The 19,327-nt window shown below is 45.9% G+C and overlaps 1 protein-coding gene and 1 pseudogene across 2 annotated transcripts in view; one reads left to right on the forward strand and one right to left on the reverse strand.

Moving 5' to 3' along the window:
• The window catches only part of LOXHD1 (lipoxygenase homology domains 1), a 146,079-nt gene that overhangs the window by 15,783 nt on the left and 110,969 nt on the right, over positions 1-19,327 (forward strand). For both annotated transcript variants that reach the window (XM_023530906.1, XM_011361105.1), the window contains exon 5: positions 17,099-17,197. In XM_023530906.1, the coding sequence (XP_023386674.1) occupies positions 17,099-17,197 (99 nt within the window). The remainder of the gene's footprint in view (positions 1-17,098; positions 17,198-19,327) is intronic.
• On the reverse strand, positions 2,805-2,923 carry LOC111741517 (annotated as a pseudogene).

Consider the following 19,327-nt stretch of genomic DNA (forward strand, 5'->3'; position numbering starts at 1 on the left):
CCTCACGAATCTCTTGGAGATTATTTTTTTCCACTCTGGGCTTCTCTTTAAATGTACTTTTTCGGGGAGGCACTCAACATTTTCCTAGCACCTTGGAATCAATGGCCTAGTCAGGGCCCCCTCTTCCTTCATGGAGCCCACTGGGGAGAAGGCAGGCGTGATGAGGTTCCAAAAGAAGGAGGTAGAAGTCAATTAACTCCCAGTTGTGTGAGGATCCCAGAACCAAGTTCAGTTTCTCAGTTGTTCTCAATTGGCTGCTAAAATCGCTGCACCTGGTACCTTGAGGAAACCAGGCAGCAGGGCCAACCCAAACACGTTGCCCCTGGTTTTCCCTGAGTCCGATTACTGGGCCCTGAGGATCTGTCGTGGGGCCAAGGGAGCCAGGCCCTGAGGATCTGTTGTGGGGCTGAGGGAGCCAGGTCGGTCCCCTCAGTCTACGGGGATTCCCCAAACCTAGACACTTGCATTCCATCTTCGTGATTTTTGCCTCATTCTAGTACCATTTCCCTTTTAATTTATTCTTTAAATCATATTTTGCAACTTACAGTAATTTGTAAGTTTATTTTAAAAAGAATGTTAATATCATTGTTATAAAAAACTTATTTTGTACAAATATCATGTTTACATTAGTACAATTAAAATGAACACACGACTCTAGATAACCTCCCATGTCCCCACTAGCACCCAGTGTACAACCAGGTGTATGCACACTGCACCCTGGGAAACACTGCCAGCCCTGATCTGGGAGGAAGGGAAGCAGAGGCCAGGAGGGAGGGGAGGAGAGTGGGGAGGTTATCTGAGGAAGTTATCTCTTCTTCAAGAGCCCTTGCTTCACTTACCACACCTCTGACAGTGAGGAGGTGAGGAAGGGCGGGCAGGTGTTAATTACATAGATGAGTAAACCGAGGTCCAGAGAGTGGTGACCCTTCCGAGATCAAACAGCCAATCACTGATGGAGCTGAGACTAGCATGTGAGTCTCCTAGATCTTAGTGGAATGTGCTTTTTTGCCTGCGCCTTGGGCAGGGCAAGTCTAAGGGCAAACAGTCTGGCACCTAAGAGATCAGAGCCTGTGGGATCACAGCCAGGGCTCAGAGAGGTCAGTTGGACCAGTCTCCTACTGCCACAGGAATCCCTTTCATAGCATCCCCACCAGTGGCCTCTCCAGCCTTGAATCCAGGCTTTCTTGAATGGTGGACAGTGACAACCTCCCGGGGCAACCCATTCTACCACTAAGTGGCACTGGTTGTCAGAAAGATTTGCCTGAATGTAAACCCCACATGGTCTCTCTGAGACTTCTGCTTGTCTATTCCAGCCCCGCCAACACAACACAGTGTGTTTTCATGTCAGCCCTTCAGTGGTGTGAAGACAGGCTTCTCTCCTCTCAGGATTACTTCCCCAGGTTCCTCCTCAACCTCGCCTCTTGGAGTGTGCGTCCAGCCTACCTCCCGAGTAGTTCTGGTTTATCAGTGACACTCCAGAATGTACCTCCTTGGCTAGAACCCCGTGTTTCGGATGGGACTCATCAGAGTGCAGGGGGCCCCTGGACTCCATTGTCTTGCTTCTTTTTATTATTGTTATTATAAAATATACATAACATTACATTTACCATCTTATCATTTTTAATTGTACAATTCAGTGGCACTAAGTACATTCATGTTATTGTGTAACCATCACCACCATCCATCTCCAGAACATTTTCATCTTCCCCAACCGAAACTCTGCCTATTAAACAATAACATCATATTTCTTTTCCCCGCAGCCCTTTTATCCTACTTTACGTCTCTTTGAATTTAACTACTTACGAATTTCATGTAAATGGAATTATACAGTATTTATCCTTTTGTGACTGGTTTATTTCACTTAGCATAATGTCTTTAAGGTTCATCTAAGTTGTAGTATGTTTCAGAATTTTATTTCTTTGTAAGGCTGAATAATATTTCATTGTATACATATATCATATTTTACTCATTCATTCAGCTGTCAATGGACATTTGGGTTGTTTCCACCTTTGAGCTATTGTGAATAATGCTGCTATGAACACTGGTGAACAAACATCTGTTTGGGTCCCTGTTTTGAGTTCTTTGAGGTTTATACCCAGAAGTGGAATTACTGGATCATATGGTTATTCTATGTTTCACTTTTTAGGGGAACTGCCATACTGTTTTCAGCAGCTGCATCATTTTACATTCCCACCAGCAATGAGCAAGGGTTACACTTTCTCTACATATTCCCTATTACTTGTTATTTTCTGTTTTTTTTTTTTTAAATCATAACCATGCTCCTAGGTGTGAGGTGGTATCTCATTGTGGTTTTGATTTGCATTTCCCTAACGATTAGTGATGTTGAGCCTCTCTTCATGTGCTTATTGGTCATTCGTACGTGTTCTTTGGAAAAATGTCCATTCAAGTCTTTTTAAATCAGGGTGTTTGATTTTTTTGTTGTCGATTTGTAAGCATCTATTCAGAATATATTTCTGGATATTAACCCCTTATCAGATGCATAATTTAAAATATTTTCTCCCACCCAAGGGCTGCCTTTGGGTGTACATCAATGCACACTCTGTTGATAGTGTGCATTGATGTAAAATGTTTTTAAATGTTTTTAAATTGGTTAGTAGTTTTATTAGTTGCGTTATAGCACTCTTGGTAGTGGTAGTTAGTATCTGCTGTGTATTAGGTACTCTATGATAATTATCTCATCTAATTCTCATGTGGAAACATTTATGTTTATTGCTTTTTAATTTTTTTATATTTTTTATTTTTTATTTATTTTTTAATTAATTAATTTTTTAAAATTTTATTAACGCCTACAGCACCTGGTATTCCTAGGTGGTCTCCCATCCAAGTACTGACCAGGACTGACCCTACTTAGCTTCTGAGATCAGACAAGATTGGGCACGTTCAGGGTGGCATGGCCATAGACTTAACTTTTTTTGAAGTCCAGTTTATCTACTTTTTTTTGTTGCATGTGCTTTTGGTTTCATATCCAAGAAATTATTGCCAAATCCAATGTTATGAAGCTTTTCTCCCATGACTAGAATTTTCTTCTTGAGTGTTTTAGTTTTAGCTCTTATGTCTAGGTCTTCGATCCATTTTGAGTAAATTCTTTTTATATGACATAAGGTAAGGGTCTAATATAATTCTTTTGCATGTAGGCATCCTGTTTTCTCAGCATCATTTGTTGAAAAGACTGTCCTTTACGCATTGAATGGCCTTGGTACCTTTGTTGAAAATCGTTTGATAATATACCCGAGAGTTTATTTGGGCTCTTTATTCTGTTCCTTTGGTCTAAGTGGAAGGACCCATCATGAGGGCTCTGCCCCATATGCAAGTACCACACTGTTTTGATTACTATAGCTTTGTAGGAAGTTTTGAAATCAGGATGTGTGAGACTTCCAACTTTGTACTTGTTTTATATATTGTTTTGGCTATTTGGGGTATCTTGATGTCCTGCTTCTTTTAATGCATCCTAAATTTGCATTTATTGTTTTTAACAGTGGCAATACACCATACTGGCTTTGTAGTCAAAGGGCTCTTATTCATCTGGAAGAAAAGACAAAAATGCCATCTCCACCCCAAGTCCGTTCTCAGTTCTTGTTCAGGTCTCCAGGCTGCTGGAGAAACCTCCAGGATTCTCCTTCCTTACCCATATGAGTCAGCTGGAGTGGATAGCTTGGTTAGGGCTGGCTGCCTCCCCACAGTTCAGTGGAATGGTCCAGGCAGACATCATACTTCCTGATTAAGAATCTCGACATAAGTACACCCTAACAAGGAGTTAGCAGCCATCTCTGTGCTTGTCTCCCTATTAGAGTGGGTGTCAGGGGTCCTGTACCTCCTGGGGCCTGAGGCAGCCACGTTTTCGGCATATCCGCATTGGTTATCCCTGGGAACACAGTCTTGGCTATCAAATTGCTCCAGAAGTGTAGTGAATTTTCCCTCCAGCATTCTACCTCTTGACATTCTCTTCGTTAACCACGCATGCCTAACCTCCTTCCTGGAGGATTTCCTTCTTCCTATCTGGAATGGCTCACCCTCTTGACCACCCAGAGCCCAGAGGAGCAGAGTGGCCACACTGACATCTACACACTGATGGCATCCCCTGGCCAGAATCTAAGCATAGTCTCCCAGGCCTTGAATTGAAGCACCATCATTAACAGCTGCCATCGGTGATGCCCCCTGAGCTACTCTTAGGTATTGGGTTTAGGGTAAGGACATAGGACTTGCCCTCAAGGTGCTCACAGTCCAGTAGAGGACACAGATTGCCATAGTACGAGGCAGCTACAAAGCGGATGGAGAGCATCGTGGTTCAGAGCTCTATGTCTCAAGTCATAAGAGTCATAGGTTCAAATCCCAGCAATGCCGCCTACTAGTTCCATGCCCTTTGGATAATATACTTCTGTAGCCCGTGTCTTCATGTGCTATACACTTTACAATTAGTGTCTTATTTAAAATCCAGAGCACCCCTAGGTGGGAAAGTCTATTATTATCCCCACTTTGTATATGCAACAGAGGTTGAGGTGAGCACGCATAGACCACCTCTCACCCTCTTCCTCTGTTTCCTGGTCTCAGGCCAGCAGCTCCCCTGTCTCAACCTGTTTGCTCAGATTGTGTTGGCTCCAGTGTCTGGCAGGCTGTGGCTCTGAACACTGTTCTCCCTAGCACTAATAAAGCATGAGGAGGCTTCAAGGAACCCACAGGAAATGGGACTGAGGCCTGAGAGATAGGATGGCACACCCTCTACCCACCTGCTCCCAGATTGTGGAGTGGAAGCCAGACTGCTGAACGCAGTCTCTGGGGTTCAGGCCCCATCTCATCAAACCCATCAAAGACCCAGTGGGGCTGTTCTCCCCAGAGCCCCAGGGGCCTACCTGACCACTGCCTGAGTGGGTTCTCCTTGCTCCCAGACTTCTGTCTCAAGTTGATTAGAGAGAAAACCTCCATTAACACACATGCCAGGGTCAGAGGAAATGTCGGGGCCAGCGCCTCTTCCCCTCACCTGCTCTCTTTTGTCTTCTTCAGTTTTCCCCATGCCACCCGAAACCATTGGTTTTCAGGCCCTAGCCTCTCTGGGATGTGTCACCTGCTCCCTTACCTCAGGTTCTGCTGCCCCTACAAACTCCAGAGAAATCCAAGTCTGTGCAACCCACTAGATTGTGGTGACTCTCGCTGGGTCCCCCACCGCAGCTGTAGTCAGGGGGTGTGCACGGAATCTCACAGGCAGAGGAGGAACTTTTCAATCTGCTCCTTGAGATTTAGACTCACTTTGGCTGAATCACAGACAGAATGAGCCACCGTGGCAGATGGCGTGGGTTGTAGTCCAGGTGTTTTGAGATGGAGAAATGGCTGAGAAACACCAGATCTCAGGGACCGCTATTTGCCTTTTTTTGGGTGCTAACTACTTAATGTGTGTTTACCTGGTCTCCCAGCCAAGTACAGGTTTCTTCAAGGGTAATACCTTCTCTGATACCTGCCAACTTGGGCACTGGGATTTAGGAGCTTGAGTGAAGATTGGTAGGAAACAGGCTCATGTGCATATGGTGGGGGCCATGTGTAGACACACCCACTTATGAAGACCAGTACAGAGCTGGTTGGACAGGGCTCTACAGTGGGGAGGAGAGCCGGCTTCTAGTCTCGCCCCTCGGTCATTGTGTACCTTACGCAAGTTACCCGTTCCCTCCAGGCTGTCCCTCATCTCACCAGAAGGTCGTACTGGGTATTCTCTGAGGTCCCTCTTTGTGCTGGTGTTCTGCTAGCTAAGCATCTTCTCATCTCTCTTGCCATGTGTCTCCTGTCCACTGGTTTTACTCCCCTTACCTTGATGTTGTTACTTTTGGCGTGACATTCATGGGGCAAAATATCCAGGTGTGATCGATAAGCACTCTTCCAGTTTCACTGGTTGAAAGCATGGGACGACCCATCCCTCTCTGGCCTCAGGGAGTCTCCAGCCACATTCCCGAGGCTGGGGGTGGGGTGGGGCAGTACTGAAGGAGAGAGAGAGAGTGTGGGAGGAGGTGGGGGGATATTTGAGTTAGATGAGGTGGGATAAGATGGTATGATCTGTCTGGGTGGATTTGAGATGACCCACTGTTGGGTCTTGAAAGATCCTGGGCCAGGAGCCATCACCTGGTAGGAAGGTGTGGATTAGACCTGCTTAGGGCAGACCTTGCCTGGCCTTTTCACTGCTGATATGATGTCATTTCCTGCCTTCTGGCCACGTAATTGTCCCCATTCCAGGACCAACCCACAAACCCTCCCACCTTGAAAAGCATTGAGATTATCACGTGGCTTAAATTAGTACTGAGCCCACAGCACATTGCTTAGGGAAAGCTCTGCCAACTTGGCAATGAGACAGGCCTCTGAAGCCAAGAGCTGAGTTCCAGCTGGCCTGGGGGCTGTTCGCACCCCAGAGCTGTCAGTTCCCAGGCACAACAGCTCATCAGTGTTTCAGACCCAGGCCCTGCCAACAGTGGAGAGGGCCCTTGCTCTTAGGGAGGCCCAGTTTGAGATGGGTCCTGCCCACTCCCCTTCTCCCAGCTGTGACCTGCTCCCTAGGCCTCCTTAGGGATAAGCTTTCTCCTAAGGAGCAGTCTCTTCTTTGGTGGATTAATAATAAATATGGTTGCAGCCAGTTTTGTGTGATGTGCCAGAGACCACGGGGCTGGTTGTTGAAAGAAAGAGAGCTGTACCAATGGGACAGCCCGTGCTGGGCCTGAAAGCTGCCCGGAGCCTGGGGGACTCGTAGAGATGGGATTGTGTTTGTCTGACACAAGCACTGTTACCACTCAGGTAACTGGGTTGTGATTTCATTACAGCCCACGCTGTGCTCCACAATGGTTATCACACAGCTCCAGATGTGTATCCAGTCTCAGCAAGACCATGCTGGGCACAGTGCCCAGGGTGCATCTGAAGAAAGGATGGGACAAGAAAAGATTTGTGATTAACGTATTAGGAGCACGTGCAGATCGCGCTACCTGCAGTGGCTTGTGGATCCACCAGTGAACTGCATGATACAAAAGCAAACGCAAAATGAAAGCAGCCTGGGTGATTGATGCAAAAATCTCCCATCCTAAGGGCTCTGCCAAATAAACCAGCAGCCCTGACTTGTTCCCAGATTCTCTGGATGATACCAGAGAGTAATTAAATTATTAATTTAAAAATATAGTTCTCTGCGGCACAAAGCACATGAGACTACAACTCTGAGTTCTAGTTCTGGCTTTGCCACCCAGTAGTGATGAGACCTGCAGTAGATCTCAGTTCCTCTCCGAGCCTCAGTTTCTTCCTCGGTAGAGTGGGTGCACTAGGTGGTAGGCTGTTTACCTTCACAACCAAACAGAAAAGGATGGGTCAGGGGCTAGCCCTCCTCCACAGGGCGAGAGGAGATTGGCTTTTGGTGCCCTCCCTTCTGCGGCGGGTATTCCTTCCCCATTTCATCCCCCTCACCCCATATTTTTCATTTTTTGGCACAGTGCCCATCCCTCTTCCCAGGAGCTCAGTCTCTGGACCCCCATTCTCTGTGGTCAAACCTGGCTCTGCCACTCTGCCAGTTACGCATGCACGAGCAGATGCCTTAAGCTCTGTGCTTCAATTTCTGCATATGTAAAAAGCAGATAACATTAATTCCCACTTCATTAAGTGGGTGAGCTGATTACTTGGGGAAATGAACCATAAAGGACTTGGTGCAGGGCCGGGCATGGGGTAAGTGCTCAGTAAATGGTGCAAGTATCATGGTGGTTGTTGCTGTTGTGATCCTGATGCTTCCTCGTCTTCTTTTCCTGCCCTCAGGCTTGTTCTGACTCTGAGATACATAGACTCAGGATTCTGGCCTCTCAGAATCAGAAAGGACTTTGGAGCCACTCAGTGCCAGGAATCCCTCTAGAATTCGACAGTCTCACGTAGACAACTGAGAATAGGCTCATGACCTTGATTGCAGTTGAAGCCTGCAGGGAACACCTTTAGTCCCAAGCCTCTTCCCTCTCTCTGACATTTCCCCTCAACCCAGCTCAAACTTTATCCAGGGCCCTCTGAGCTCCAGTTGCTGTTGGTGCTGCTCGGGGGCCATTTTTCCTTGGAACCCTATGCAGGTGGTCCTGGGCCCACAGAATCACAGCTGTGAGGGCTTCAGGTTGGGGAGAGCTGGGCCAGCCCTGCAGTGCTTGCCTCCTCTGAACTTCACAGCAGCTTCCCACCCACCCCATCTGCTCCCACCTAGTACTGCAGAAAATCATCTCCGGAAAGAGTGGGAAGAAGGAACTGCTTTGAATGAGGCCTCAGTAAAGAGTACCAGAGAATTTCAGGCCCAAAGGGACCTTATCTACTTCTCTGATTTATAGAGGAGAAAACAGAAGCCCAGGGAAGTTAAGCCACCTGCTCTTGGTCACCTGAGCTCAAGATGCCAGCTTATGCTCCTCCAATGTAATTCAGTGATTCCATGGGCATTTATTGGGAATCTTCTGTGCACCAGATCCTGTGCTCAGGTTAAATATATAGAAGCCTTTCTCTGTAGGAGCCTAGAATATAAAGGGAGAGAGTCAGGCCAGTAAGTAATCAGTGCAAAGGGGTAGAGTGTTCTGAGAGATGAACAATGGAAGCCAATGGAAGCACAGAGGAAGGGGGAATCAGGAGAGCTTCACCGCGATGCCCAAGCTAAGACTTCATGGTTGAGAAGGAGTTTGCTAGACTTTCAAACAGAAATGAGGGCACTTGAGGGAACCGATTGACTCTGATGGCACAGTATCGCATTCATACAGCTGGGAACAGGCCCTCCAGCTCAGCTTCACTGTGGCCTCAGGCCCCCCGGGACCAGTCATGCTCAGCAGCCAGAATCTTTTGGGAATGCATGAAATTGTATATTTGCTCTATACTTGGTTATTTTGATTTTCAAATAGGTGTTTATAATAACCTTCATATCTTTTTTCTATTTATGGAAATAGCACTTTCTCAGTGCTGCTTTTGTCTGCATGGAAACTTGAACTTATGACAGAGACATTGCCTTGGTCCCGATCCAGCTGTTGGTGTCCATTCCAGCCACCTGTGGTTTCCTGCTGGACCCCTCCCCTGAGCTCCAAGTGTTGACTAGAGTGAGAATCACAGAAGGGGTTCCCACCTGCCTGGGGCCAGAGGTCCATCTGGTGGCCTACATGTCTGTTTTCCTCCATTCATCCTCAGCCTTCCCTCCTGCTTCATAACTGCTGTGACCAACTCAAAGGTTCCTGGTGCTAAAGCCAACTCAAGGGTGTAAGAGTGTCCGTCATGCGCACGAATTGTCTTTAGGCGTTTCCTGTAGACTGGTGGGGGTTCTTCACAGCTTCTTCTAGACTACAGAGGTCTGGACTTATTCAAGTATTAACTTGGAGTGACTTCGATTTTTAGTTTTCAATTACAGAGAAAAATATAGCCGTTGTAAAAAAATTTCAAAAGGACAAATAAGCAAGAAGAAGAAGAATAAACTCTTCTGTAATTCCATCACCCAAAGATGATAATAGCTAATTTTTATTGAGCACTTAATCAGTGTCAGGCATAATTCTGGTCTATCATCCATCCATCTGTGTCAATCATCTATCATCTGTCTATCATCTTTTCATATCTAAATATCATCTATCTAATCTTTATAACAACCCTACAAGGGAGGTATTATTATTTCCATTTTACAGATAATGGAAACTGAGGCATAGAGAGGTTAAATAATTTGCATACAAGTAATGGAGTCAAGAGTAAACCCCAAGCCTTGAACTTAATCACTGGGTAGGCCAGCCTTGGAGACACTCCTGTTAATATTTTGGTGAATTTCCTTCCTGTTCTATTTTTGAGCATGAATGTATTAAACATATTGATTTTAAATGGTACTGTAATATGGTCAACTTTGTGATCAGGTTTTCTTGATACTATATTATCACACTTAATAATCTTCTAAACCATTATTTTAAATGGTTGTATGATATTTCATGAATGGGCGAATATCATAATTTACCTCAACAATCCCCCATTTGGGATCTTTTTAGGCTGTTCTTAATTTTTTGTTAATAATGCTGTGGTAGACATCTTTACAGGTAATCTATGAACACAGTTATTTCCTAATATAAACTAACTATTATGCACAGGGATTGAATTGCTGGTTCACGAGATTTGCAGAATGTTAAGGCTTTTGACACATACTCACCTGCCTCCAATTAGGCTGCCTGGTGCTCTGGTTCCTCCAGCAGACTATGAGACGTGCTGGTTTCCCAGTGCTGTGGGGTGACACGCTCCAGCAGTGGAGTGGAACCTGGGTTAGAAAGGGAAGAAATGGAGCCAAGGTTGCTGGGGTGCAGGTGGAAGGGAAAGGGCTTCGGTGGTAGAGCAGCAGGAGTGGGAGCCAAGGGGAGAGACTGAGGTGCCTGAGGAAATAGCTCTGTGACCTCGGCAATGAACTGGAAGAGGGAAGTGAGCACGATGAACTAAAGGAGTGAGAGCTTATCTACTCCACGCTATATTTCAACACCTGATGGTATCAGGGTTACCTTGAACAGCTTCTTAGGAAAATATACTAGCTGTATATTTATTTGGGGGCGATATAGGGAAAGAGGGTTTTTTTTGTTTCGTTTTTTGTTTTATTTTTATTACCTTCCACGAGTAACTGTTAATGACGAAGTGATGTTTTAATGTCAGTGCATAACCAGGCTCAGTTGAGGTCAATCCATGGCCTGTTTGAGCACATGTTAGATGCCAAGTAAGTGACACAGACCCCAGGAGTTATGGAGTGAAACGCCGCGGGTTTGGGAGGTAGGGTTTAACCCAGACCCGAGGGTAGGTGAAATGACAGCTTAAGAAAGAGACTTCTTGCCCAATCCCTAGAGTCCAAATCTGGGCTTCACCCTTTCTGACTGAGGGACCTTGGTTACCTTTTTGAACCTCCTGCTTCCATTGCCTCATCAGTAAATGGTGATAATAGTAGCAATAGGATCTGTCACGATGAGGATCGAATGAGATAAAAGGAGTGGCCCATAGTAGGTCCTTGGTAACCATCAGAGGCTCTTATTATTATTTTGATAAGTGGATGTGTCTGCAAGGACAGCTAGGTTGAGAAAGCAGGAAAGTTCCAGTACTATTTTAACAATAGGGTGAATCCGGGTGAGAGATTCAGGCTGCCGGCCCCGAGGGAAGGAAGAGGAAAGCTTTTGGGGGCTGTTTGAGGGGGAGGGTCAGTGGCCAGCAGCCATGGCCCATCTCCAGGCATGTAGTATTGGGTTCCACTGACCACCCCCTCTCCACACCTGGGCAGGCTTGGTTCGTCAGAGGCCTTCCTTGGCCGGGGGAGCCCGTTCCCCCTCATCCCTCATCCCCCATCCCCCGGGCAGTCCCGCTGAATTTCTCTCCTCACCATTTTCATCTCCTCCCACACAGAGTCTGCGATATCTCACTTCTCTGCGTCTGGCTCTCAGTGAGCGGAAGTGATGGGTGTCAGGGTGTGAGCCATTGCAGATTCAGGGGGGAGGGTTAAATCAAATTCAGTCATCTTCCTTCCAACCTCTCTCTCCACTCCTCACCTGGCAAAATAAATAAAGCCACGATCTAATTATACAGGATCTGAGAATGGGTGAAAGGCGAGGGAAAGAAGCTCCATGAGTCAGTTCACCATCAGTTCATTCATGATTCTCTGCTTCCTAAAAAAGCCTGGATCACGTGAGCTGCTTTCTCTGAGACTCAGATCATGGTAGATGTGGGATGGTGCCTTCCTCGGCAAGTGGGATGGAGGCTTAGCTACTTGGCATTTGCTTAACTTCTGTGGTTGTGAACACGATGAGCTGCTCAGCCAGGCTCCGCTGTGCACATGGTACCAGGATTTGTGGGTTCCAGCCCCCTCGTGACTGTGCCCTTCCCCCGCTCCCGCCACCCTCCTTCCACCTAAGGTGGCTCTGCGGAGATGTGTCTTGTCGCTGCTGTGTGCTGACTGTTCCAGACAGCGCAGGGGAGGCTGCGGGGGCGGCTGGCGCACCAAGCGCAGGAGGCAGCTTGGGCCTGCCAGTGCCTGCCTTTCTGGAAGCCCACGCAGGCAGCTTCCGGCTGGCCTGCAGGGGACAGATTTCCTGTTTGGTGGGAGCAGCCTATGCCTCTGCGATGGGGCCTGCGGAGAATAAAAAGGCAAGGCTGAGCTTGGGTAACCCCTGGGCAAGAAGGACACAGGCCGCCCTCTGCTGTGGCCTTGAGGCAGGAAACCTGTCTTTAGGTTGCAACTAAGTCCACCAGCACAGGACCTCAGCTCATTTCTGTTTGGTTTTGGAAGTCACCGTGTGATTAACTTAATTCTTGGTCTGTGTTCCTTGTTATAGAATTTTCAAATCAATGCTCAAATTAGTTTGGCCTCTCAGAGCTCATACTGACCTAGCAAAAGGAGGCCAGGGCCAGAAAGGTAGGCTGCTGGGTTCAGGTGTGCAGGTGGTACACTGCCCAAGTATGTCTGTGTAAGGAGATAGCTTTCACATTCATAGAGGTCGTAGACTTGTGCATTTATTATGACAGTTATCCAACAGATGGCAGTAAAGTGTCTTGAGGAAGGGATCCTTTTTTCTAATTTGTACAGAAGCACTATATGGGCTAATGGGAGCCCTGCTGAAGGGCCAGAGAAAAATCAGTTCTAGAGAGAATTTTATAACAGATAATATGCCAGATGGGTTAAGCATGGGCCAACCCCGGCTTGGGCAACAACTCCCGTGATCCATCGCTAGGTCCCATTTCTCCTGTGCTTGCTCAGGAAGGCTGATGAACTTGCTGGCTCCTCCTCCAACCCGATCTTCCCTCCTCTTCCCATCTCTGCTCCCTGCTTACTCTCAGCTAGTCAAGGGGTCGAAGATACAATACCTCACGTTGCAGAACTGGTGCTGCCATCTGTCACCACCGTCAGGAAACCCCAGCCCACGCCCCCTACTCCACTGGATTCAGAGGAACGCTGGGCTCAGCTTGGTCACACAGCATCATGGAGGTAGGGAAAGTTGGCCCTGCCTTCTCAATCTAGGCACAGGACATGCTCCTTCTTACCCGCTCTGCCTCAACACAGAAAGGGCAATAGTGCCCCAATCTCTGGAACCTTGAGCTACTTAGCCAGTGGTTAGGATGTGCTGTGGTTATCCTGCACCAGGCAGCTCTGCTCTCATTCCAGGCCAGAGAGCATAGAGTTGCCCACAGTCCTCTGCCTAGAATCACAGAGAACAGTGCCTGAGAGCAGAAGAGAGCCTAGGGCAGGGGCTGGCCAGCTACATCCTCAAGGCCAAAAAACACCTGCCACTTGTCCTTGTGTAGACCTTGAGCTAAGAAAAGTTTTATATTTTTAAAAGGTTGAAAAGAAATTTAAAAAAAGGAACATTTCACAACACAGGAAAGTTCTATGAAATCAATTCTCTTTCTGTGTCCATAAAGCTTTATCGGAACACAGTCATGCCCACGTGTTTTCACAGTGTTTACGCAGTATTGTGTGGCTGCTTCGGTGACACAACAGCAGAATTCAGTAGTTGAGATCGAGGCAGAGTGACCTGCAAGACCTAAAATATTTACTATCTGGCATTTTACAGAAAAAGTTTGCTGCTCCTCGGCTATAGAGTATGAGAGACCATGAAGTATTTTGGAAAAAGCCCCGGATCCTGAGACAGGAGACATGGCTTTGAGTTCCCCTTGCATCATTTAACAGCCGTGTGTCATTGGGCCAGCCACCTTGCCCTCTGAATCTGTTTCCTCATCTATAAATGAGAATATCAACAGTACCTGCCCTGCCTGTATCATGTGACCTTGGTGCAGATCAGATGACTCCAAGGCCACGCTAGTATTTCATGGGCTGCAAGGCCTGTGTGGCCATCTAGTATTATTTGCCCTAGAACATGGGTCAGCCCAGGCCTTCCTCTTTCCACCCTTTCTTCTCATCATCTTTCTCAGTGGCCTCATTCCCTTCTGGCCTTGGGGCAGGGATTTTTACTGGCTCTTTAGCTCTTCCTCTTTTACCAGGTTCCTGTTTTGCCCTCTCCCTGATCATCAGATTTAAGGAATGAATTCAACATATCAAAATCCACTTGTAACTGGAATTGTAAGTTGGCACTCATTGAAATTCTGATCACAGGAAGTTGGGGGGCTCTCATATGACCACTGGCGAGGAAGGTTTGATCTACTGTGCTGACAGTTTGTCAGGTAGGAGAGAAGAAAGCCCTATTTTTATTCAGCCTGCTCTTTCATCGATATATGTACTTAATTACAATTTAGGGTTGGCACAGGTCCCTAGGCCTTCTTTGGAAAGTGGCAAATTATATAGTTTGGGGTAGTACATGAAGAGGAAATGTTTTTTTTAAAAAAGGCGAAGGGGAAAACAGTAATCTAATTAGCCTCATTGTTCCTCTACGTGACCATTTAAAGAATGGTCGTGAGGTGTGCCTACCCACCCTGCTGCATCTCTGGGCAACGCCCCACCCCCAGTGTGATTGAAGGTCATCTGACATACGGGGATCCTGCTTTCAGCCAACTATATGGGGACCTAGGGCCCCATTTTGCCATAGAAAGTTCTCAGCAGTTAGAAGACAGTCCACCTTCGTGTTAGAATCAACTTCCTCCTGCACTATGTTGACCTGGCATCCTGACCCCTGGGCTTGGCTCCTTGTCCACTTCAGCCAGAAAGGCCTGGAAACTCCGTCCCAGCTCTGTCTGGCCTCTCGATCCCTGCTCCTCAGCTGTCTCCACGTTATCTCCCTTCAGCCCTGATGCTCTGCTTCTCTGGATTGTCCCCAGGACAAGGGGTCTGTGTGTCCCAAAGCTCTGCGTGGGCTCCTGCTTCCCAGGTCTCATTTGCACGAACCTGGGGAACCGCCTTCATCTCCTGGCTTCCCTCCACACCCTGCAGGGCTGCCTTTCCTGCTCAAATGTCATGGAATTGCAGGTTACAGAGGACCGTTAGTGTTCCCACATTCTCTCGCCTCTGGCATCTTCTCACAACCCCCTTGACGGGTAGTGACTGCCTAGGTGTTTCCAGGGATGGGAAACTCACTTCCCCAAGGGCATCCCATTCCTGGTTGAATAGCCCTGGTTACCAGCAAATGTTGCTTTGGTTGAGCTAAAATGTTCTTCTTTATAATTCAGCCCACTGATTCTAAGTCTGCCTTCAGGAATGTCTGCCAGTCCTTCCACAGCTCTTCATTCTTTCTCCCGCTTCACTGTGCCCAATTCCCTCTGAGTCCTAGTGCTCCTTTGACTGTCCAGTGCTTAGCAGTGGCCCTTGGAGACCCCCTCAGCCCCACCACACTGTGGCATCACCAGCCTCGGGAGTGGGCAACCTGCCACCCTGCAGAGGGGTCTTGCCTTCAGGTGAAGTAAGCTCTGGACTGGACCTGAGAAAGGACATGATCCAAAATGAATGATTCTCAGAGGCTCTGCCTTCCAGGGGAAGAAAAAACCAACCACCCAACAGGGGGCCTCTGCAACTTGGAAGATGATGATGATCAAGGGCAGGATTAGCTAGACATGGCCAAGGCCTCCCTGGTCCTATGTAATCATATGTCTCAGAATCTGGGAGGGGAGCCTGGAAATCTGCCTTGTCAATAAGCTCCCCAGGAAGCCTGAATGTGGCCCAAGTTTTAAGCTACTGACCTTGGGATTGCCAAGGTCTTCTAAAGGCCCCGATTCTCTCTCCTGTTTCAGAGGGGTCTTCATGGTGAAGTAATAGCGGGTAGGAATCTGTGAGTGACTATCCTACTGGAGCCTTCAGTTGGTGACAAGGATTGGAGGATCTTCCCTTCCCTGTGATGGGTCTCACTGAGTGAGCATAGAGAAGAGAAAGAGAAGCTATTGCTTTCTCCTGGCTCAGGGTTCTCAGCAGGTCAAAGACCAGCCTTCAGGGCTGTGTGGGTGGGCTGTCCTTTGTGGGTCCCTTGCAGTATTCTTGAGGAACTTAGGAGCCTTACCTGCAGGAAATAGCAAACAGCAGAAAGCAATAGATGGCAAACTTGGAAATCATTGACACAGACAACATGGCAGAGCCAAGGAGTCCAGAGGATAAAGACCCTTGGGGGCTGGCACATCAGGCAAGGCTCTAGGGAGAAGGTGGGTAAGGGATTGACGCTGGGCCTCAGTTAAAACAACTCTAATTTTTATCAACTTCACATACTGGGTATAAGACATCTGAATAAAAGATTCTGCTACATAAAAATTAGGAAGCCATTGCAGGACGGAAAAAGAGAAGGGAGAGTTTCCTCAGCCCTTGGAATTGTTGACACACAAAGAAAAGCTAGAGGAGTCTCCGTTCCCACACCACACAGCAACCCCTGCCCTTTGCTCCCTACCCTAAGGCAGGCTCCAGCTGGGAAGACCTGGGCAGGGCTCAGTATGTTGTCAAGTTTACATTGAGCCTATCTCAAGGCCAAGGCCAAGGCTGAGGCATTTAGGGGTTACAGAGAATAAATTTCTGTTCAATGAATGAAGCAAAGATACAGGAAGAAGATACAGACCCTTAAATGAGGTAACCCCAAAGTGTGCATTTGCCGGCTACCCTTGGTGCCTCTAGTCTTTGCATTGGTTATGGCCTTGACAATTTCATCGGCAGAATTCATTTTCCCTAGTGAATTTTCACACTGTGATGAAATGTAGAGAATAGATTGGAAAAGGCAGAGTAGATGCAGGGGCTCAGTTAACTGAGACATTTCAGTATCTAGGAGAGATATCCTGGTGGGTTGGTTCAGTGTGACACCTTGGATTTGGGCTGATTCATGCATCTCAAAGCAACATGTTAGTAGATGAAAAAGTCTCCTCTACCTCTGATTTATGCTATCCAATTATTTGGATAATTGGATAGCATTAAATCATGGATAGCAATAAACATTTGACTTTTTTCCCAGTTTTATTGAAATGTAACTGACATATAACAATGTGTAAGTTTAAGGTATACAATGTGTTGATTTGATACATACATATTAGTAATGACCACTTGGAACCAATGTCAGGCAGCTTGTTTCTTGCTCAGTTGTTGACAGTAATGATGACGATGCATGCACTGAATGGAGAGGAAGCAGGGATGCCGTGGTAACTACCTCGAGGCCTCTGTTCTTCTCTCCTCAGAATCCTAATGAGCTGAAGCTTTCTCTGTCCTCATTCTCAGGTAACAAGTATGAAGTCAAGGTGTACACTGGTGATGTCATTGGTGCAGGGACCGATGCTGATGTCTTTATTAATATCTTTGGAGAGTACGGAGACACAGGTAATGAATTTGAAATTCTTTCTTCACAAGCCATGCCCATGACTTTCTTTCTTTTCTTTTTTTCTTTTTTTTTTGCTCTGAGAAAGTAGAACTGCTTTTTAGGTGGGCTGTTTCCCACCTTCCTGGCAGAAGAAGGCAACTTCAGGCTCCTCTGTTGAGCATCTCTCTTCTTGCAATGTGGTTTGTCATGGCCTTCCCTGGGCAGCAAGGTGCCCATTTTGTATAATTCATGTGTGTGATGTGTTTTTAAAATAAGGCGTGCTTGGGTTTGAGGTTGATTTAAAATGGTCCTGTATCCTAGAACAGATCCAAGCTCCATACCTTAAGAGAATTCATTCTCACTTACTTTCTTTACCTCCCTAAGTTCCTTGTCCATGTTGAGTTATATTTTGGGATGTTGCTGGGCATGGGCTGATTCAATGCAGTGGTTTTAGGCAGACCAGGATGGGGCCAGGGATAGAATTAGAGTTGTCCTCATAGATGGGGCAGGAACTGAGGACACAGACACAGCTGCAGGTGTTGGAACTGAGACAGGTGATTCTCTCTTGCTTCTGCCAATTAAATGGAATAGCATAGGAGTCAGTAAAGCTACTGAGATGTGTGAATTTTGGACACGACATATTACAAAATTCAAAACGCATTGCTGAGTTTATATGAAAAAAAAAAAAAAGAGAGAGAGAGAGAGAAGTCTCTAGGTGCCAGAAATGAAGAGGGAGTTCAAAACCAAAGTTTTAGCTGTGAATTGATGGTGTGGCTCTTGGAAAGAGAGAACTTTCATGTTCAATAATCTACAGGATGGGTTTTCATACCCATTTGGGGTCAGAAAATGGGAAATTAGTCCTATGTGAGGCAAGATAGGTAAAATTAGAACCACATATAAAGACAGGAGCCCTGAAGATTCAGAAACATCTTCAGCAAAAAAATAGGCCAGGAAAATTTTGCTCATTAGTACTTATCTCTGCAAGAGCTCTGGATTACAAAGACAATTTCTGAGAAATTGATACCTTAGGCTTGCATTGCATGTGGGCTTGAGGTTTGATTCTACACTACAAGTGTGATTTGGGAACCTCCTCTCCCCTAAGTACAGAAAATTGGTTCCATGCCAGTAATAACCTTGGGTGCTTGGCAGAAGAACTTGCAAGACTGTATGAGATTCCCACAGATAAAGTATTAAAGATGAGTTCACTTTCCAAAACATGCAAGGACAGAATTCACCATGACTAAGCATCAATAGACACAACAAACAATGAGATTAAATCCTCTGAATTTCAGATAATAGAGTAACCTGAAAAAGGCTGTAACTTAAGTATCTTTAAATTGACTATAGACATGAAAAACAATCGAAAATAACAAGGTACTATGAAAAGTTTAGCAAACAGAAATACAGGAAATAAAAATATGATTACTAAATATAAATATTTAATGGATGGCTTAACCAACACAATACAATTAGAAACCACTGAATAGAGAATTTGTAAATTAGAAGATAAATATGAGCAAAATATTCAGACGTTGCAAAGAGTTAAAGGGTTGGGAAATATAAATGAAAAGTCATGAGACATGGAGGAGAGAATAAGTTCTGATCAGTGTTTAACAGGAGTTCCAGAAACAGGGAATACATAATAAGCGAGAGGAAATACTTGAAGAGATAATGGCTGAAACTTTCTCAGAATTGAGCAAAGAGATACATCTTTAAAGTAACAAAATGAATCATTAAACAGAATAAATAAAAACATCTACCTTTTGATACATTGTGCTAAAACCAAAGGCATTCCCATTCACCCCAAGAATACTCACTGGTGGTGGTTGTGCCTACAGCGTTTACCCTGAGATAACTTGCAGATTACAATCCTAACCTTACCCCCAAAGTTTGCCATGAAATATCTTGCTTTTATTATTATTTTCACATCACTCTAGTATATCAATAGTCTTTGAAAACAAGTGATATCATTCTATTTATAGCACTCTGATTTTAGTAGTGGTATTTTCCTTTACAAACTATAGTAATTCTCAATTGCTGAAAATGTCGAATCCTAGAAAACATAACATTCCTACACGTGATGTTAACATCGTTCTTGAACAATTGTTAGCTGAAGATTCATTTGATGAATTCGATATATGCACACATTC

The sequence above is a fragment of the Pteropus vampyrus genome, unplaced genomic scaffold (genome assembly GCF_000151845.1).
Source record: "Pteropus vampyrus isolate Shadow unplaced genomic scaffold, Pvam_2.0 Scaffold3, whole genome shotgun sequence".
In the NCBI taxonomy this organism is placed as follows: Eukaryota; Metazoa; Chordata; class Mammalia; order Chiroptera; family Pteropodidae; genus Pteropus; species Pteropus vampyrus.